This window comes from Leishmania braziliensis, chromosome 17 (genome assembly GCF_000002845.2).
Source record: "Leishmania braziliensis MHOM/BR/75/M2904 complete genome, chromosome 17".
In the NCBI taxonomy this organism is placed as follows: domain Eukaryota; phylum Euglenozoa; class Kinetoplastea; order Trypanosomatida; family Trypanosomatidae; genus Leishmania; species Leishmania braziliensis.
Window position 1 is genome coordinate 638153 of NC_009309.2, and position 20815 is coordinate 658967.

General features: G+C 58.8%; 7 protein-coding genes across 7 annotated transcripts; all 7 read left to right on the plus strand.

Moving 5' to 3' along the window:
* Positions 1-1828: 1828 nt before the first annotated feature.
* LBRM_17_1460 (conserved hypothetical protein) lies at positions 1829-2554 on the plus strand (the record flags this gene model as incomplete). The annotated part of the gene is made up of 1 exon (XM_001563862.1): positions 1829-2554. One exon carries the CDS (start codon positions 1829-1831, stop codon positions 2552-2554), a length of 726 nt encoding a protein of 241 aa, XP_001563912.1.
* A 952-nt stretch (positions 2555-3506) lies between these two features.
* LBRM_17_1470 (conserved hypothetical protein) lies at positions 3507-4430 on the plus strand (the record flags this gene model as incomplete). The annotated part of the gene is made up of 1 exon (XM_001563863.1): positions 3507-4430. One exon carries the CDS (start codon positions 3507-3509, stop codon positions 4428-4430), a length of 924 nt encoding a protein of 307 aa, XP_001563913.1.
* Positions 4431-5076: 646 nt separating this feature from the next.
* Positions 5077-5736, plus strand: LBRM_17_1480 (conserved hypothetical protein; the record flags this gene model as incomplete). Its single annotated transcript, XM_001563864.2, has 1 exon — positions 5077-5736. One exon carries the CDS (start codon positions 5077-5079, stop codon positions 5734-5736), a length of 660 nt encoding a protein of 219 aa, XP_001563914.2.
* Positions 5737-7506: 1770 nt separating this feature from the next.
* On the plus strand, positions 7507-9003 carry LBRM_17_1490 (putative L-gulonolactone oxidase; the record flags this gene model as incomplete). The annotated part of the gene is made up of 1 exon (XM_001563865.1): positions 7507-9003. The coding sequence occupies one exon, from the start codon at positions 7507-7509 to the stop codon at positions 9001-9003; it is 1497 nt and encodes a 498-aa protein (XP_001563915.1).
* A 3754-nt stretch (positions 9004-12757) lies between these two features.
* On the plus strand, positions 12758-15355 carry LBRM_17_1500 (conserved hypothetical protein; the record flags this gene model as incomplete). Its single annotated transcript, XM_001563866.1, has 1 exon — positions 12758-15355. One exon carries the CDS (start codon positions 12758-12760, stop codon positions 15353-15355), a length of 2598 nt encoding a protein of 865 aa, XP_001563916.1.
* An 818-nt stretch (positions 15356-16173) lies between these two features.
* LBRM_17_1510 (conserved hypothetical protein) lies at positions 16174-16563 on the plus strand (the record flags this gene model as incomplete). Its single annotated transcript, XM_001563867.1, has 1 exon — positions 16174-16563. One exon carries the CDS (start codon positions 16174-16176, stop codon positions 16561-16563), a length of 390 nt encoding a protein of 129 aa, XP_001563917.1.
* A 1271-nt stretch (positions 16564-17834) lies between these two features.
* LBRM_17_1520 (conserved hypothetical protein) lies at positions 17835-19784 on the plus strand (the record flags this gene model as incomplete). Its single annotated transcript, XM_001563868.1, has 1 exon — positions 17835-19784. The coding sequence occupies one exon, from the start codon at positions 17835-17837 to the stop codon at positions 19782-19784; it is 1950 nt and encodes a 649-aa protein (XP_001563918.1).
* Between the last annotated feature and the right edge of the window lie 1031 nt (positions 19785-20815).

A 20815-nucleotide genomic window follows, 5' to 3' on the forward strand; every position in this document is an offset into this window, starting at 1 on the left:
CCGACGCCGTTCTTAGCGTTTGGCGGGGTCGAGACACTTTGACATCTCCTCGTGTCTCCGTGCATCAGCCGTAGCGTCGCTTTTGTTTTCTCTACCGTGCGCATTACGACGTTGTATCCGAAGTCAGAGGGACGGGAGGTTGACGCTAAGAGATGTACGGGGCGCTTGGATGTGTGCAGAAGCGAGTGTGAGATGGAGGTCCAAAGCAGGGCATGAGGGATGCTGTGAGGCGGGGATGCGTAATTCAAGGTAAATTATCAACTGCTTCGCCTCCTTTCTTTTCTAGCTCTTGCTGTAATGTGCTTTTGCTCAACATGAGGAGATTACAGACCATATTATCGTTTGTCTCTACGCGTGGTATGTGCGCCAAAGCCCTGAGCTAAACTGAGCAACCCCGCGAATGGGCTTCTCTGCCCATCTGTCTGTTATTCATTTTCTCCCGTATCCCTCCCGCTCACGTGAAGCGCGCCATACTCAGTGAACACTGAACATGGCTTGGAATCTTTCGGTAAGCTGGCTGTATACCTGTTTCCGAGGGGGGCTCGCAGTGCCTCCCGATGGCGGGGGGGGATGGGCTGACACGCCTCAGCGCGCGGCATCCTGTGCCCCGTACCCCCACGCCGTGTGTGGGGAGCCAGGCCGCCCCCCTGCCAATGCCGAGCCGCCTCTGGTGGTGGCTGGGCCACGTGCCCACGACGTGGGTTGGGCCAGGGCGGTGTGTCGCTGCGGATGTCGGCGGTGTGGTGCTGGGTGGCGTGGCGGCTGCCTGCGGGGCGGGCGCGTCTGTGCCATGCATGTGATGGGCTGAGCGCCCGCGTGACCCGAGCGTCTCTCGCCCGGCCCTCACTGCCCACTGGTGTGGGGGGCGTGAGGCACGCCGAGGGACGCCCCGGGCGGCGGCCGGCACGGTGAGGGGCTGCTGTGAGGGGTACCTGCGGAGCGTGTGGCGGGCCTAGCCTGGGGCAGGGTCGGTGCCCAGGCCACTGGGTCGGCGCGCTGCTGTGCGGCGCAGTGGGGGTCGAGCGGCGTCTGGGCTGGAGCTGTGTGGTGGGGCGTGTGGACGTGTTGACGTGGAATCGAATTAATCGAAGTAGAATGCAAGCTAGACAACAAAGGCCGTGCAGGGCGTCTGCGTTGTCTCTAAGCACTAAGGAAAGGGGAGTAAGCGGCAAGCACAACCAGAGGTAGCAAAGACAGTCTTGTAGATGTGATCGGCGACGTTTTCCTGTAGTGTTTGCCCCTGCGCGCATTAAGGGGGGCTGGGGCAGGAAAGGATAATACGACGCGGGCTCACATATGATGTGGCATGCGCGCCTACAGAAATGAAGCATATCGCATCGCAGGGTGGGTCTTGTGCCACGCATTATCTGGCCGCCTGTGCGGTTTCTGTACGGCTCTGTAGCTACACGATTAACTTGATAGAGTGCCACCTCATGAGGGTAGGGCTGGTGCTGCGCGCTTATTTACCATCCCCCCATTCTCCCGACAAACAACTAGCAGAGCCGATGTCTAGTTTCTTCAAAGTGTGAGATGCATCCGCTCTCTGCTTTTCAGTAGAGTTCTCTCCCGCATTCTTGTGATGCCTGTGTCTCTCGTTCTCTTATCCTCTGAGTGTCGTCACGTCTTTGGCGCGACTTCCTCACTTTCTAGTGCACATGTTGGTAGCCTTTCAAGCGTGTGAGCATAGCAGATCAGGATCGCACGCTTCGGTCAGCCGCTGTGCTGGTGCCGCAAGGGAAAGGTCAAGGGACCTGAGCCAGCTGAGCAGAAAAGAAGTCATTACTCCAATCAGAATAGCCATCAGTCGTAGTGATCGAGGCACATCAACATGCCTGGACTCAGCAGCGTGTGGCGATGGCTACGCGGGGAGCCGGCGATCCCAGGCGTCGTGTACAGTGATCAGCTTCAGAACGTCAAAGAGGAGCTCGAGTGCCAGCAAAACATCCGGTGGGCCGGCAACCTGCGCAACGTACGGCTCGAGTCGGCGCCGGACCTCATCGTGCGCACCAGCAGCAGCACTGCCGCACTACCTGGCCCGGAGGCGGAGCCGTACACCTTCTGGGAGCGTATCGGGCTTGTCCCGGTGCACCCTTCGCGTGTGCGTGCAAGGCAGTATTATCACCCAATCACGGATTTCGCCCTGTACGACTATGACGAAATCTCGCCAGAGGAGAAGGAGCTCACGGCGAAGTGGATGGCACGCGTTATGGAGTTCAACGGTGCAACGCCTGCCGGCATCCTCTGTGCAGCGGGCTGCGTGGTACTTCCATTGCACACGGTCTACCGTATGCCACTTCTGGTCGCGGCTGGCATCACCGGCGTGGCGGTGGAGGTGACACGGGCGTACATGGCGGCCTCACAGCAGCGGCAGGACTTGGACGACTTCCTGCTCGCGAAGGAGATCTGGTATATAAAAAATGTGGAAACCTACCAGCTCGGCCTCCCCCGCATCCCCCGCGGGCGTGAGCGAGAGTACCAGCAGTACGTCGATGGAGGGGGGTCGATGCAGTCACAAGACCTTCCTGAGGAGCTGGCGCGAGACTTGCACCTTTGAAGGTGGAGGCGCACCTGCGGCTGACACGTACGTGCGCACCCCCCGCTCACTGAGGAATTGGTGGTGTGTCAAGGGACATACCACACTACGTTCGCTAGTATTTTCTGAGCCCGTGTCCTTCGTGACGGAGGGCGACCTGCTTTTGCCGCTAGAGAACACAACGAGGCGGCATGTAGAGCGCAAGTGGTATGGGGAGTGCGGCGCACAAGACGTTGGGCTCGCATTTTGCGCAACCTAAAAACGAGATGACGCAACGCTGCACTTTGTCGCCGTTGTGACGTGCCTCGCTCCCCACCCCCGCCCGCTACTCATCACGCGAGGAGTTGCCATCTCGGTGCTTCGGGCGGTAGATGGTCACCATCATTTCTCTCCCTTGGACTGCCCCGTACCCTCACCCTGTCCGCTCCTTCGTGCTTACTTTCCTATTGTACAGACACTCCAAGATAGCTGAACCAGCCGCCACGCTGTGCCTGCGCGAGGAAGTGGTGGACAAGCAGAGACGAGGCCCGGATTAGACCCGCCGCTGCAACCTCGTTCAATCTCGTACAACCCAGGCTGCCACTGCGCCCCCCCCCCCCCCCTGAGGAGAGACAAAATCAAACAAACTAACACGAGCCAAGACAGGGAAGAAAAGGAGCGTTGACTACAAGAAGAGGCGCACGCTCTGCACCTTACGCAGCGAACGATCATTCTCAGGCGCAGACTGCCTCTCGCCGTCTCCGCTAGACCAAACGAGAGGAAGTGCTTCCCTGCGTATGTCGTGAGTTGTAGTCGCTGTGCGTGTGCGTCTGTTTGGCAAGGCCAGTGTGTCTGCTGCTCTCGATGTGGTCTGCTCCATCGGCCCAGCTGGTGGGAGAGAAGAAAGCGAGAGTGTGCGGGGCGACGTCCCCGTCACTGACGCCAACGACTGAGAAGAAAAGCCAAAGCAAAAGACGTGGTGGGGAGCCAAAAAATGTTATCCTCTACTGCTGCCCCCTATGCATTGAGGACGGACAAGCTAAAGCCACTTGAGGGCTGCGCAGCTAGTTGCCCCACCTCAACTGCAGAAGCGGCATCACAAGTTACACCCTTACTGCAGCCGGTCGTTCTCGTCATCTGCGGCAGTTTTAACCCCATCCACAACGCGCATCTAAAGCTTTACGACGCCGCGAAACGATCCATAGAGGGCGTTGATGGCCGTGTGGTTCTTGGCGGCTTCCTTTCACCTGTCGGTGACGCCTACGGCAAACCGGGATTGCGCTGTGCGGCTGATCGTGTGCAGGTCATGGAGAAGGCACTTTGTCACCACCCTGAACTCAATGTCGACACGTGGGAGTGCCAGCAGCCCACGTACACGCGCACCTTCTTTGTGCTGCGCGCGCTGGAGGAGCACGTCAACGCTTGGTATGCTCAATCGGAGCCAGCGGCCATGGAGTGGCTTACCTCGCATGGACGCCACGTGCGCGTTGTTTTCGCATGTGGCGCCGATCTCTTCTTCTCCTTTTGGCGCCCAGGCTGCTGGTCGCTGTGCCTGCTGCGACAACTCCTCGACTCCTTCCCGCTGGTTGTTGTCCAACGCGGCGGTGCTCGAGGCAACATCAGCGACTCCGATGACTTCGCGCGTGTGTGCCAGACGGCTCCGCTTCTGTGGGAGACGGCGGAGGATGGAGAGAGAATTGAGATCGACATGTTGCGATATACCTTTACTTTCGCGGCCTTTTCCGTGCCCGACGACACATCCTCGACAGCAGTGCGGAATGCGGTGATGGAACTTGCAAAGATGCCGGTAGACGAAGTGACGGCGCGCACAGCGCTGCAGTCGCGTCTCCGCACCATGCTCCCCGAGGCGGCAATCCAGCTGGTGGTGGATCTCTACGGAGAGGGGCTTCCGTCCTGACAGGGCACGCAGTAGGCAGATGAAGGCGAGGCGGCAGCGAGTAGAGTGAGGAGGCAGCCGTGCTGAAGTCGTCACGAGAGCACAGTGCGGCTCCCGTGGGCGTACCTCCCTTTCATCCTCCGTTCACTTTTGATCTAGAGTGCTGAACATGGGTGTGCCTAGTTCTTGTATTGCTTCTTTGCAGAACATATCATGTGACACGGGTGACACGGTACAATGCACAATGAGTGATGCACACAGTCACGCTGCCAGCGAATCAAGTGCGCCCTCTCCAGCACTGTTTCCTGTTTCTCTCTTTAATTTCAAGGAACACATCAGTTACACGGCACTATCAGACAGGACTCATCATACGCGTGTTTGCTGCCGTTAACCTTGATGCGTTGAGTCTCTTTTAGTGAACCATACACTGCAACTTTCAGAGACTCAACGCCTCTCTTATCTGTTCCTGCCACTGTCTTCCCCGTTGTGACACCCCTGCCTCCTCCCTCCTCCTCGATTGACTGTCACGTGCGTTCGTTGCTCTATTTCGCTTCTTCCACCTCCGGAGTTGCGTGGACCAGTACGGGAGCAGAAGCCCACATCACCCTTTTCTCTCGTCCTCACGCACGTACCGCCATTTTAACCCACGCGAGCAAGGGGCACGGCCATGGCCAAGACGTCGTCGCCTCTGGCCTCTTCCAGCTTGGGGGCGTCGCCGCACCGCACAAAGACGTCGCTCAAGCAGACGCGCCTCGTCTCATTCTTCTCCTGCCTCCGGTGTAGGGCGCTGGCCGAACATCACTCCAACGGCAGAGCGCTGGCGATTTTTCTGCTGCTCATCGTCATTGCCTGCGCTGCTTTGTCGAACTGCGGCATCCGCAGCTTCTCTTTTGTTCAACGGCCGATTGCGCCGAGCGAGCGGCCTGGCAGAGACGTTCCGAAGGCAGCGAGGGAAAGCGCATCACCACCCATAACGACAGCGACGCCGGGCATCGCACTTTACAGCGATCCGCGAGACGCAGCAGCGGAGAAGGCCATGAGGTATGCAGAGAAGTTCTACGAGACGGCCGGCCGCTTGCGGTGTCCGCAGCCGCAGCGCTACACACAGGAGGAAGTGGCACAGCACAAGACACAAGACGACTTGTGGATTACGGTGGATGGCAACGTACTGAATGTTAGCGCGTTTCTGCCACAGCACCCTGGCGGGGACGTGCTACTGGACGGCGCCGGTGGGCAGGACATGGCGACGGTGTTTGCCTTCTTCCACAACCCCTCGTCTGTAAGGCTCTTAGCGAACTTCTGCATTGGCCGTATCCTATTACAGTGAGGTAGGCGAGCACGTGTGTGTGTGTGGGTGCGTTGGTTGCACTCTTGCTTCTGCTATCGAATAAGACACAGAGAAGAGGAGACGCCAAACCGACACTGCCGTTGTCATTCCCTCGTGCCAATTCCTCTTCTCCACTTTCTCTCTTCTTCACCCCTCTCCTCTCCTCAAGTGATATGCTTGTCTTGAGCTGTGTTACACGCCCAGGCTCTGCTTCTATCAGCTGCCAGAGAAAGGGAGTGACACATGAGAGTCACCCCACGCCTTTCCCTTCAGCCCCTCCAATCTCGGCGAAGAGACCGGGAATGTGGCCTCACTGCCCTGTAGTCGGTCTGTAAGATGTGCGTCTCACGGGCAAACTTGGGCATACGACATCCTCTTTCGCTTCCAAATCACTCTTTCGCCGGCGCAATACAACTCCGGGTACACTACGCGCAGGCGGTGTTACCAGCGGACAGTTATTTTCAGCGCTTCATATCTACCACTTTACTTCATCGACTACGAGTTTGTGCGCGAGAATCTGTCGGAGTACAGCCACCGCCGACCTCACTCACCTCTCTGCCTCCCTGCATCCATTCCCCTTCTGTGCTCTTGCTGCTGAGCAGCAGCGGCGCTTCCTTGTCTTTCCCTCAGGCTCTGAAACACATCCGAGCATGAACCGCATTGTCACTGACGCACCTGGACCACGCCTATACATCTCTACGGGGTTCCTTCTGAATCTGCCTTGCCCTCGCGAACACACCAGCGTGTGTGTTCTTTCCGCTCTCGTGCTGCTTTGGACTTCCATGTTCTTTCCCCCGATGGCGGTGGGGGTGGGCTGACACGCCTCAGCGCGCGGCATCCAATGCCCCGTACCCCCACGCCGTGTGTGGGGAGCCAGGCCGCCCCCCTGCCAATGCCGAGCCGCCTCTGGTGGTGGCTGGGCCACGTGCCCACGACGTGGGTTGGGCCAGGGCGGTGTGTCGCTGCGGATGTCGGCGGTGTGGTGCTGGGTGGCGTGGCGTGGCGTGGCGGCTGCCTGCGGGGGCGGGCGCGTCTGTGCCATGCATGTGATGGGCTGAGCACCCGCGTGACCCGAGCGTCTCTCGCCCGGCCCTCACTGCCCACTGGTGTGGGGGCGTGAGGCACGCCGAGGGACGCCCCGGGCGGCGGCCGGCACGGTGGGGGGCTGCTGTTAGGGGTGCCTGCGGAGCGTGTGGCGGGCCTAGCCTGGGGCAGGGTCGGTGCCCAGGCCACTGGGTCGGCGCGCTGCTGTGCGGCACAGTGGGGGTCGAGCGGCGTCTGGGCTGGAGCTGTGTGGTGGGGCGTGTGGATGCACTGACAGGAAATCCTCAAATTATTTCAGTCTTGTGGTCACTATCGCTTTCGTTGTGTCCTTCTCGTTCTCTCTTTTGCTGCCTCTTTCAGTGACTCTCTCGTGTTCACCGTGTGTATGTGCTGCTCTCCCACATGTGCATAGAGTTTAATAGCTCGTGTTTCTCGAATGTCTCTCTCTGCTTCTGCATCGCCTACTGTGGTCACACTCTCGCGCTCCACCTCCCCCTTCCGTGCGACCCTCCTCTGTCGCCCTGGCCTTCTCCATCTCTTCTTCCCTCTCGGAGCCTCGTTTTTTCACGACGCGGATTTTGGCTTCAGTCAGTCGTGTACCACCTTTTAATCCCGACTACTGCGTGCCTCTCTTCTCAGCTGCAGCTCTGTAGTGTGTCATCATCTCTACCCTCTCGTCTTCATTCATTTTCCCCATCGTATTGTTCCTCTTTTGTATGTTAACTAATGTCTCTTCAACTTCCGGCAAGTCGGTGGACAAACCTCGCTGGCATCGGCTTGTGCCACCCATCGCACCACCACTACCCCACCAGCACCGAGGATGTGCAGCGGATCGTCGAGTTTGTGCGCTCCCAGAAGGGTAAGTGCCGTGTTGCGGGAGGGGGCAGAAGCCCGAACACGGCAACCTTCACGAATGAGCACCTAATCCACATGGAGCCCATGTCGCGCATCTTGTCAATCGACACCGTCGCACGCACCATCACGTGCGAGGCGGGAGCGGTTATGGAGGAGGTGATGAAGTCGCTCGACAAGGTGGGTCTCATGGTGCGCTGCGTGCCATCCTACGTCAGTACCACTGTCGGTGGCTGCATCGCCACGGCTACGCACAGCAGTGGCATTCGGTGTAATTGCCTCTCGGACTACGTGCGAGGATTGAAGATCGTGGACGGCTGCGCAATGATTCGCACGCTGGCCACTGGCAAGGATGACGCAGAGCTGCGGCTGGCCGCCTGCCACCTCGGCGTGATGGGCGTGGTCACGGAGGTCACACTGGAGGTGCAGCCGCGAGTTCAGTGGAAGGTGGTGAGTCAGCCGCTGTCCATGAAGGATGCAACAAACACTGCGCTCGTGGCGGAGAAGGTGAAGTCGACAGAGTACTACAGGTGGTGGTGGGTTCCGCACACCGAGGGCTGCTACGAATCCTACGGCAGTGTTGAGGACGTGCCGGACATGTCCCCCAAATCCCCACTTCGCGAAACCCTCGGGCTGCAGTGCGAAACTCCGGTGAAGCCGTCGCCTGCTGCTTCGCGGACAGCAAGCAACACCAGCGACAGCGCCGACAGCAGCACCTCTCTTGTTGTGAAGATGGTCCTCAAGTACATTGCCACAGACTTCGTACGGCATCAGATGGTGGAGTGGAGCTTGTGGGCAGCATGCCTGTACCCGAATCTTCAGCCATACGTGAACAAGGCCTATCAGCGAGTCTTCTACTCGGCCCCACAGGTGCAGTGCGGGTCGGCGCTGGAGTGCTTCACCTTCGACTGCCTCTTTAAGCAGTGGGCCAACGAGTGGGCTATTGACGCCTCGCGGGCCGTGGAGGCGTTCAACCGATTGCGAGGCATGGTCGACCGTGAGGGCATGCTACTACACTTCCCTGTCGAATTCCGCTTCACGGCGCCAGATTTGTCGGACATGTCCCCTGCTGTGGGGCGGTCAACATGCTGGATTGGCGTGGTGATGTACCGCCCCCGCGGACGAGAAGCGCGCGACACACACCGCTGCTACCAGGGCTTCTGTCGCTTGATGGAGGAGATGGGTGGCCGTCCACACTGGGCCAAGTATTACGACTGGGGCCATCACGAGATAACGGCGGCCTACGGCGACCACTGGAAGCGCTTTCTGGCGCTGCGCCGCAGGATGGACCCCGATGACATCTTTGTGAACAGGTGGTTCAGCAACCTGATATCGCCTGACCGCGTGAACAGCACCGAGTGTGCGCACTAGACAGTCCTGCTAACTACCATATTTTGCCTCTGTGGACCAGAGTGCTGCAAGGCAGCCTGCGGCTGTGTGCCCACCTCTACGCTTTCTCATCCACAACGTTACAGAGGAGCCCTCTCAGCCCTCTCAGCCCTCTCTCTCTCTCTGAGGCTCATCTGCTTCTTCTAATGTATACTGTGGTGAGGACTCGCTTTGTATTTTGAATTGCAGTTGTCCGTCAGTCGCCCCCTGAGCTGCACTATCTCCTCGGCTTCAACCCTCTGCCTCTCCTCTTTCCACAGACGGATGGTGAGCCTCTTTCGCCGTCCCACAGTGAAGCGAGGTATCGTAGCGCGCCACAGCGAAACCACCTCTTACACCCTCTTCTCCCCTCCCCCTGCCAAGCACCCTCCGCAACGGACGATTCCGACCATGCGCTCTTCGGCGATGGCGCTCCTGGTCCAGACGGGGCCGGGCCCAGTCGAATTCGCTTAATCGGACCCAAACAGGAGTCCCCGTGCCCGGGCTGGCGCAATAAGGCCGGGATAGCGTCTCTCACAGAGCTCAACGAGGACTGCACAGGTGCCCAGCAGCATCCCATCTCCCTGGGCCAATAGGGCCACGGAAGGCGGTCTTTTCACATCGAAATCTTTCGCCCGAACGAGTCAATCCTCTGCTTCCTCCGCCAAACCATGGGCGCTGGGGAGTGTTGTATATGCAAGCGCTCAGTGGCAGAGTTCACCGCAGGCGCCTCTCCGAGGCTCTGAACAGGCATCAGACAGCAGCTTCCAACGCCTGCTGCGAACAAAGCAATCACCTATCGTGAGACGAGCTCCAGGGCATCGGGAACCATCAGGAACTTACTCCTCTCGACAAGCTACAGCGCGAGTGGCTCCACACCGAGGACGACCCACAGGCGCTCTTCAAATCATTCACAGAAGCCTCCGAGAAGCCCAGTAGGAGCGCCCACCCCCAGACTGACGGCGTTGCTCTCGGCCAAGTGGCGCAGAGAGTTGGGTCGCGAGTCAACCGCATTGAAGCACGGCGAAACGGCCAACAAGTCGGATGCCCATCGCCAAACCGCTCATTTGCTGGGAACTCTCGATGCTCCGTTGGGCGGGGGTAGGGAAACCGTGGCCCCGACGTTGCCGCGCGTGGCATCCTCTCCTCAAGGGTGACGAGGCCGTTGCGCACCTGAGGACGCGGATTTACCAGGCGATGAAGGCCAAGTTTTTCAAGTCAGGAGGATGCACCATGTGGTGTGTTCTCATCAACTTCTCCACCTCCTACAGCATCGCATTCACCCCGACATCAAGGACAGAGTAGATGCCCTAAGCGCGGCGCTTGACCTCTTCTTGACTCCAACGCGGCATGAACGGGGGCTTTGCTCTCGGTGCCCCTCGGGCTGAAGGCGAGGCCCTGATGGACCCGACTGCTCACGCCTTCTACCACGACCAGGAATGCTGCCAGCGAGTTTCTGCGTCGCTCCCAATACCGATGAGCGAGTCGCCTCTCCACACCTACGGGGTTTGCCACAGCTCTGTTTGGCCACAAAGTACAGTCCGTTTCTCTGGGAGAGAGAACGGGTGCACAACTAGGAAGCAACTCAGCCCGGAACATGGCAGTGGAGCAACTCGAGCACCTCATCGGGCGATTATGGTTTGCTGCGCACGTCTTGATGATTCCAACGCATACGTTTCGGTGGCTCCTGAGGGCAATACGGCGACGCTTCACCAGGTGGGGTCACACAAGGCCTCACTTCAGGGGGTCACTTGCAAGCCAACCGACCGGCCAATGGGCAAAGCAAAATTGACGTGAATGGCACGCGCTGGCCTGCAAAACGAAACAAACCACACGTGATTCACTTGTTGCCAACGTCTACGGCCATGCTCGACCTCAACACTGAGGCCAGCCTGGGGACCTGGGGAGATATCACGTGTGTCAATCGACGCACAAAGCAAGCTGCTCTGATGAGATCCCGCTTAGGGGAGGAGGAAAGGGGGGAGTCCACCCCCTGCTGGCAACATCAATGCGGCAGAGCTTCGGACCGCTGCGTGTGCTTCTGAGTCTTTATCCCCTTCTCTTTCTCCGGGCGCAGAGCCCCATCTACATGTGAATGAAACCTCCGCGCTTTTTGCGTCATGCAAGGGTCTCGGAGTCATGCAAGTCATACCGAAGTCAATCAAAGACCAGTCAATCTCTCGCTGAGGTGATCTCGACCAGCTGTAGAGAATCCGCTGAGAATCAGGTCGACAGGCGTCGTTCGTGGCCCCGCCTACCGAAGCGACAAGGGGTTGGCGAGGTAGGAAATCCGGACGAATGGGTGATCCAGCGCTTTTGTGAGTACCAAACCCCCAAATACTTTGCGTACCGTACCTCAACATCACCTTGAGTCATGCGGCTCGGTGTCAGCGGCCCGATCGCGCCCACGCCCTCCGTATGGGATTGTCCGAGTGTGCGTATGCCACTGGTGACGGAGCCCGTTCCTCTTTTCTTCCTACACTTTCCCTTTCCCCTTGCCTTCTCTCTCACGCTGGGGAAGTAAGAGGCGGTGCATTCGTGTCTTTTTTGATAGTCCGCCAGCGCTGCTTTCCGTCTGGCCGCGCCTTTGTTCTTCTGGCTACCCCCCTTTTTGCCTGCTCTCATGCTCGTACAGCGACATCAACTGTGCCTCGACTCCTTCTCTTGTATGTGGTGTGCGTATCACATTGCCCCCTCCCTCTCTTTCATCCTGAGCCCTCTGTGCCCTTGCCATACTTCTCTACCCCATCATCGACAACTCTCCTTGACCCCCATCCCCTTTGGTCTACTTCTACGCACAAGAAGCATCCAGCTTATCCGTAACAGGTGGGTGATGTCCAGTGGGTCACGTGCATGCGAGTGAGCAATGGAGAAGAGGAAGCGAGGGGAGGGGATGGAGGCTCTGCTCGCTCGAGACGTCGTCCCCCCTCTCCGCGCTGTGCTCTGTGTGTTTTGTTCCTTTTCTCGTTTCTTCAGCATCACGTCTACTCGGGTCGCAGCACTGCGTTTGCGAAACCCTCTCACACTCTTCGCGTGATGTGTGGTGTGTGGGTTCATCGAGCCAACTCCTCCGTTCGACACCGCCAACGGTGCTGCTGTGGGCTAAGCGCCTCTTCGCTGCGGTGCGACATTCGTTTTCGTAGCGCAGCGCGCCTGCACAAGTGCGAGAGAGCGGTGGGGTTTGGAGGCGCTGCTGTTGTATGCGCGCATCGTGTAGGTAAGTATGGCCAACCACACCTCATGACCTTCTTTTCCTTTGGTTTCGTGCATCTTCACGTGCGATGCTGCGTATTCCTCGTCACGCTGCCACCCATCTCCTCCTCTCTGTCGTTCTACGTGACGTGTGTCTGTGCTCCTCTATCTCTGTCTCTTTCGCCGCACATCACGCTGCCTCCTTTGGTCGCTGTTCTACTGTCACCACCGCTACCACCTCTATGCGATCACCGCCGCTGTCTCAAACAAGTCCAGTTTAACCAGTTGTTGTGGTTGTGTACACACACGCCATTCCTTCCCTTCCCACATTGGCTTTGTGCCTCACTTCCTCTTCACTTCTTCATCAACGCGAGCGACAGGGACCACGGGCGTGCATTTTGTGTGTGTGTGTGTGATCCTCACGGGGGTCTCTCTCCAGTCAGCCACCGTCGCTCGAGAAGGCGGCAAGATCCAGCTTCTCTGCACTGGTGTCGGCGACTGTGCATGCGTCTCTTGTCTTCTCCAACCTCCTTTGCATCTTGGCATACTCGGGCTTCTCGTACCCATGACCGAACCAGCGTTTCGCGGCACACTGCTGCTGCTGCAGAACCGCACTCGACGAGATCCGGAGTCATACCGCGACGAGTTCCTAGCTCAACTGGATCACTTCAGGGCCTCCAGCGCCACCGTACTCTCCCAGCACAGCCTCAATCCTCAGTTCACCGCGGTGCTCAACTATGTCTGCCACGTTAGCCACTGCTTCCCAAAGGATGCTGGCGTGATCGTGAACATTGTGATGGAGCTGCTACGCGCCTCCAAAGGCAACGGGGTGCCGAAAGACTTGCGTCTGGCGCTTGTGAAATCGCTGATTCTACTGCGCGCCAAAGGCCTTGTTTCGACGGATCAGACCTTCCCCCTGTTCTTCAAGTTGTTACAGGAGCGTGACAAGACACTGCGCAAGATGATCTTGACGCACGTCGTGAGCGACATCCGCAAGGTGAACCTGCCGGGTGCAAAGAACGGTGCACAGACGAATAGGAAGGCGCAGAGCTTTCTTTTCTCTGTCATGGCAGAGGACGATCCAGTTCAGGCGCGCTGTGCTGAGATGGTCATGATCGACCTCTACCGCCGACGTGTCTGGAGTGACGAGCGGACTGTGGAGGTGCTCACCAAGGCATGCTTCTCGAAGCACACACCAATCCTGCGCACTGCACTCCGCTTCTTCTTGCTTCAAATGCCCAGAATCACCTCCATGAACGACGAGGGCGGTGAGGACGCCGAGGAGCAGGACCCTGGACGCACCATCTCGAAGCTGAAGCAGAAGGTGAAGATCGTGAAGAAAACGTCGAAGCGTGAGCGAGTATTGAAGCGCAGCGTCCGCGGAGTGAAGCGCAAGTACGACCGGCAAGAGAGGGAGGAGGAGCTCTTCGCGAAGCAGCACGTCGACCCCATCCGCCTCCTGCGCGACCCACAGCAGTTTGTCGAACGTCTCCTGGCGAAGCTGCAAAAGACATCGGAGCGCTTTGAGGTTCGCCTCCTGTACTTGAATGTCATTGCGCGCGTCGTCTCAGAGCATGAGGTGCTGCATCTCCCGCTCTACGGCTTTCTGGAGCGGTACATGGAACCCTCCCAACTCCATGCCACGCAGCTGCTCGCCCTCTCCGCCATGTGCGTACACAAGATGGTGCCTCCGGATGCCATTGAGCCGCTGCTGCGCACCATCGCAAACCATTTCGTCTCGGACCGCTCGTCGGCGGACGCGATCACAGTCGGCATCAACACGATTCGAGAGATTTGTAAGCGTCAGCCCCTTGCGATGAATGCCGACTTGCTGAAAGACCTGGCCGAGTACAAGAGCCAGCGTGGCGACAAAGGTGTCATGATGGCGGCACGTGCGCTCATTCAGCTCTACCGCGACGTGTACCCGGAGTTGCTGCCAGCGAAGCTGCGCGGCGGCAAAGCAGGCGCCGTGGACGTGACAAAGAAGCCAGTCTACGGCTCCACACACGTGTACACCGACATTCCGGGACTCGAGCTCTTGTATCACGACATTGACAACGACGATGGCAGCGACAGGGGTGACAGCGAGAGCTCCTCGTCTGAGGACGACTCCACCAGCGGCGAGTGGGCAACTGACTCTGACAGCGAGGCTAACGGGGACGATGTCGACGGCAAGTTCGTGGACGTCCCCAACTCTAGCGCAGAAGAGGAAGACGAAGGCGAGGATGTGTGTCCTCAGCTGGTACCGGTATACGAGCACAACCACTCTGGTGCCGACCGGACCGATGCAGTCGACGAGGGACCCCACAAGCGCACACGTCTGGAAGATGCTGCGCCCGCCGCTGTTGCGTCACAGAACGGCGCCACGCTCAGCCAGAGTGCTACAGACGGCGAGGATGAAGAGACGGGCTCTGACGGTGATGATTACGAGGCAGTCAGCGACGATGAAAGCGACACCGAGGAGGTCTCGAGTGAGAGCGACGACGGCGACAGCGCGTTTGGCTGGGAGAGCTCGTCCGACGATGAGGAGAGCGCAGAGGCGGAGAACGAGGAGGAGCCTACTTCTCTCTCCGTTGCTTTGGCTAACGCGAGCTCCGATACGGAATGGTTTGAGGACCTCACTGGGGACATGGGCACCAACGCCTCCTTGTCACACCGACCGGCGTCTGTCTCGAGCTCCAAGGCGTCCTCGACCACCTCCATGGCATCATCACGCCTATTGACAGATAGCGACTTCCAGAAGATAAACCAGCTGCGTGCGCAACATGGAAGCCACCTGTCGCTGCGCGGCAAGCTGAAGGAGCGGGATGCACGCACCAAGAAGCGCCACGAGCTCATCCACGGGATCAGCAACGACCTTGACGCGCACGACGTGGAACTCTTCACCGAGAAGAAGCGTGAGGCGGACAAGCAGGGAATGATTGAGCAGGCGCAGGAGCTGCGAAAGGCCTCCTCGAAGTTTGAGCTGCAGCGCAAGAAGAAGACGAAGCTGAACTCCACGCATGGGGAGCACTCAAAGCGCGGAAAGCTTTTCCAGATGACGAAGCGGTCGCAGCGTGTGGCGGCGAAGCTAAAGAGCTCTGTGGCTGACCGCGCCACCCGCGCGAAAGAAATGCAGAAGAAGGACATCAAGTTCCGCATCAAACGTGGCTGGAAGGCGTAGTGGAGCGACGGCACCTCGTTGGATAGCGGCACGAAGAGCATAACGACAACGCGACTCTACTCGTAACTAACAGACAACGCACATGGACTGCGAAAGGAGATGCCGGGCAGCAGTGTCACAGCGTGTGGAGTGAGCGTCTTTGCGTGCTTCTATGTTACTGTCTGCTCCTTTTGGCTGACTCGTGTAAGCTAACAATGACGCGTTTTCTTTCATTTCTGCGGCCCCCCACTTCCCTTGTTCCTCCTTCGTGTGCCCCCCCCTTCACCTTCGACTCCGCTGCTGTGGAGGTGCAGCAACGGAGTGTGTGGGGAGGTGGGAGGAGAGCGAGAGGAGGGAGGGCGGCTTGAGGGAGACGAGCGAACGCTTAAGGATAGAAGAAGCAGACAAAATGAAAGCCCGGCGTGTGTGTCAGCAGCAGGGGCATGGTAGCCGTGGCTCTTGTCGCAGGCCAATGATATATTTCATCCGATATCTCACAGAGACGCAGCCGATCTGCAGTCAACCACTTCATGCCGCTGTCTTAGGGATGAGGGGTAAGCGACGTCTTTAGCCTCCCTGCAACCAGGCGCATGAGTGGGTGTACCGTGACCGAGGATCTTGGCTTGAGTCGGTCCGACGCACCTCAGTGTTTTTGCATCTCCCGTGCCTTACCCTGCTGCCGCTTCTCCTGCCTCGCCTTCCTTCCACTTCGTCTGTTAAATTACACCTGCCCGGTTGGCGCAGAAGTGCACTTCAATAGCGGCGTCGCCAGGCATTCCCCTTCACTTTCCTACATTCCACTAAGCCGCGAGTTTTTCGCTCCGTTGTACTGGCGATTCATGTCTGTTCAGGCCTTCTTTGACTTCTCCAGTAGTCTTCTGAGCCCCAAGTATGTAGGGCTATCACCATTCTACGCGCCGAAAGAGTCGCGGCTTGACACGAGTCCCCCCGGTGTTCTCTCCTCCATGTACGAGTACGCCATGTGCACGAAGCGTTCACTCAACACGCGCATCATCGGATTTGCCGAGCCGACGCTGCAGCAGTGCATCGACGAATTCACGCGTGATTTGAAGGCCACCGCCCTTATACAAGACAAGGAAGCGATGTCGACGTTGCTGCGACAGCGGCGCGGCATAGTCGATCCGTCACAGCTGCCGTGGTCGCCAAGGCCCGAGTATCTGGCCTGGCTGCGAGCTCAGGGTCGCCTTGACGAGGCCACGCTTTCATGACCTGGCGTGATACAGGAGACTACGCTACTCTGAGCGCCCCCTTATCCTGTCTTCTCGCGCATACATTTGTGTTTGAACGCGCGAGTGTGCGTGGGGGTCTTCGCCACTCACGCGAAACGAGGGGGTGGCGAGTCATATCCTGCGCTTACTTTTCCTGTTTTCCCCATCTGCACACCAGCGCGTTCATCTCCCTTCCTTGTCCCTCTCGCGCATGGGCTGTTGTCGTGGAGGGGCGGACCTCGAAGGGCGGTCAGCCTGTTCCGCCCTGCACCCTTACCTCTCTCCGTTGCTAAGCGCCCCTCCTCAGCTGACGATCGGGTGGAGAGGAGAGGGAGCCCATCCGCATGTCACGCATACCGACTAAAAACACGAACAAGAGCAGCAATGAAGGGGCCACCATGATGCGATGAGGGGAAGAGAGAGCTCACCTTGAGGTGGATATACAAGACCTGCTCAAAGACCCCTTTACCCCTCTCCTATCTTGCTCAATCCTCTCGGGCAGAGCTTGGGGAAGAGGCCAGGAAAGTCAAAAATGACCATTCGTGGTTGTCTCTCATTCTCTATGCTCGCATTTTCCGACCGATGAAGGTTTGGTGAGTATGCTCGCTTACCGCCCCATCACTTGCCGTGCTAGCAGTTGTGTCCTCTTCTTCAATCTCTCCGCCTTCGCTGTACACCTGCGTATCTCTTCTCTCTCATTCCTCCGCAACGCGTCCGCCGTTTGTTCTTCTCTCCTCGACTGCATATTTCATCTACGCTCACGTGATTTGTGGCTGCGCCCATGTCAGCAAGGGGGTGTATCACCGTGTCGTCTTCGGCCTCTCTCAGTTTTACCCACGCCTCTGGTGTACTGGGAGCTGTCGTATGCGATGTGTACAGCAGCACCTCGCTGCCTACTCTCCATAGCTGCCCGTCTCTACTCAGATCGTCACGCACGTCTCTGAAAGGGCTCTGTACATTTCTGCACCGCGCCACCCTTTGCGCTCTCCCTCTTCTCGCCCTTCTAAACTCCGGGCAAGGTCGCAGCAATGACTGAGCTTTCCCATGCCATGTCGGCGATAGAAGTCTCGCTCTTGCACACGACATGCGCCAATGACAACCCTCTTGCTCAGCACCGCTTGCCGCCCTCTCGCGCTAATCCGCCGGCCTCCGTTCCACCTTCTGACATGCGCCGACGGAGCCCCGGCAGCGGACGTTCGCACAACGCGGTGCATGCAGACAGCGTCCGCCGTAGTGAGGGATGTCGTGTGGGTCAAGACACACGTCGCTACATGCTAGCTGCCGCGGCCAGCACTCAGGCCACTGTGTACCAGTTGCTGAGTCGCCTGCAGACGTACAAAACCTTTCAGCCCTTTCTTTCCGCCCCGGCGCCGTACAGAGACAATTCCTTCGTGCAGGACCGCTGCTTTAGCGGCATTAGCGGACTCCCGCTCGGTAGAGGCTCCACAGCGACGGTGGACACGAGCCAGCTCTGGCAGATGGTAGACAGGGTCCTCGACACATCGGTGGCACAACTGCTCCAGCACAACGCTGAGGGCCACTTCATCATGACCCTGAAGTCGACGCTTGGGTTGGAAGCGCCGAGCTCTATAGCGAAGCTTGGTACCGTCATTCAAAGTCGCAAGGCGACGACACCCGCGATCCATGACGTAGCGGGTGAGTCGACAGGCGTGGAGCGCCCGATTCCCGGCGGCCCGTGTCCGCCGACGCCGCCGCCCAGGTTGCACAAAGCTGCAGCCACGTCGCCTTTTACACCCCTGAGCGCTTTGGTCGATCGCTGGGCCGTCGACCACCCTTCCGCGACGGCGGCCGAGGTCGAGGAGCAGCGCCGTGCGTGGGAGGTCTTTGACCAGCAGCGACAGCGCACAGGCCATTCCTTCTACCTCCAGGCTATGCAGGAGCAACTGGACATTCTGCAGGCGGAGCAGGCAAGGAATGCTACTCACTCCATGCACTCGTACCGAAGCCGCGGCGACACCCCACTCTGGCATCGTCTGGACATGAGCAGCTTCGGCGGCTCGGGGGACGTGCTTGGTACCTTTCCATGTGGTCACAAGGGACATGGCGCAGCAGCTCAAGCAAGCGAGGACGAGGACAGCGCAGCCAAGGCTGAGGCGGAGAAACAACGAGCGCTGTGGCATGCCTTTCGTGGTGGTCTTCTTCTGGGCATGGGAGCTTCCAAGGTGCCTCATGAGACGGTTCTGAACGACCTTCCAGTTGTGAGCGGTTACCTGGAAAGTACTGACCTCCACGACTGGCTACACTCTTCATGGGCGCACCGCACGCACCGACACGAGAGCGCCGCTCTGCGTATTCAATGCGCCTATCGAGTATACCGGGCGCGGTCTGAGGTGCGAGGGCTGCGATACGAACGGCGGCAAGCCTTTTTGGTCAGCCTCAGCGCCGAACGTGAGTCTCGGCGTGTGTGGGACGTTGCGTTGCAAGTGCAGACCGAGGCCACCGCGACAGCTAGTGGTGCCGACAGCACATTGGAGGCATTGCAGTTTTTCATCAACAAGGTGAACGCCGTCGTGGCGAAGCGCCGTGCTCGCAAACTGTATCAGCAGCAGCAGGATGCTGAGATACACAACTACGCTGCTACGCGCATACAGGCCTTGTATCGAGGGCACTGCACGCGTGTCTTCATCGCGGAGCTGCGGCATCCTGAGGTAGCGTCGCATCGGGAGAGGCTGCGGTGCGAAAAGTGTGCGACACTGATCCAGACGTGCTGGCGACGCTACGCCGCACAGCGTCAATGGTGGCGCGCGCGGCGTGCAGCGGGTGTGCTGCATAGGATGTATAGATGCCGTGTAGCACGGCGAAAGCTGGCGGAGAGACGTTACGAACGCAACCTGGCAGCGGCAAAAGAGCTGAAGAAGTTCGCTGCACACCGCATCGAACGGTGGTACGCACTGCGCCTCGCTGTGCGTAACGCCATCGCTGGTGCGCATATGGCGGAGCTACTCATGCTGCAGCGGGTGTGTCGCGGCTATCAAGGCAGGCGACACACTCAAGAGGCAACGCGACTATCACGCCTCCGATTTGCTGTGCACATTATCGAGCAGCATCGCCGGCGTGTGATGAGTGTTCGCGAGGCGATTGCACGGTGGGGGGCGCTGAAGGAAATCAGCGTGGCCAAGCGTACTGCGTCGATGCGAGACGATGCCGCCGTGACGATCCAACGCGCATGGCGACGACAGCGCGTGTTGCATGTCTACTAAGAAGTGCCCAGGCAAGCAGGGAGTTGGGTGAGGGAGGAGGAGGGCGATATTTTTCTATTTCCTCTGCACTTGGTGTGCGCTTGTGTGCGTGGATTCGTGCCGATCTCCACTCCTCCTGCAGCTCCTTCTGTCTCCCTTTCTCACTACCGCCGTACGGATCCGCGGCTGCACCGATGCACTCAATTTTGTGTCTTTCAGCGATGTATGCTACCCCTTCGCAGCCATGATGGACGGCTGCTGTCCTTTCTTTCCCCCGCCGTTGCCATGCGCGCGGCACTTCTGTCGTTTCAAACCGTGTCGGCTTCTTTTGTTTTCGCCTTTCGTCATTTCTGTTCTCGCCTCTCGTAGTCGATGTCAGTGATGGCGATTGCCTTGTGCGTGTGTTCACCTTGTTGCTGTCCTTCTCTCCCACCTCTTTCCGCAGCTTCTCCTGGACGTAGTGGCTCTGTGCTGTCCACAGCGTTCCTCTCCACCCCCCCTTTTCGCACTCCGGTGCAGCTGCTGGTACCGTAAAGCGCATGCAGTGCGCAGTTGAGCATCCCGATCGCGCTGACATTGGTACGAAGACGAAAGGAGAAAAGAAAGTGCCAAGCGACGGCCCGGCTCCGCAGGGGCGTGATGAGGTGTAACAGGTGGAACATGGGACCCCTTCTTGTCCCTCGCGTACCGTCCCCCTCCCTCCTTTCCTCCGGGAAGAGTGCCCACTTGGGGGCGGTTCACGACTACCGTGTGTCTCCTCGTTTTACTGCGCCACCGGTGCTATTGGCGAGGACAACCCAGAAAAGCAGGCCCACTGCTTGTCGTTGTTCGATGCACGCTGACGTGACCCTGCCACGCAGCCTGCAACGCGACACGCTTCCTTTGCAGCCCTGACGCATGCGCCCACACACGCCTCAGTGCCGGGCATGCGTCCGCACCCTTTCCACTGTTTCCTCTACACTGTCCTCTCCTTCTTCTACCAGTGTATTGCCGGCTACGCTGCCACAGCCACCCTCAGCAGGATATGCCCGCCGCCTCTCTCCCGTGGAGAT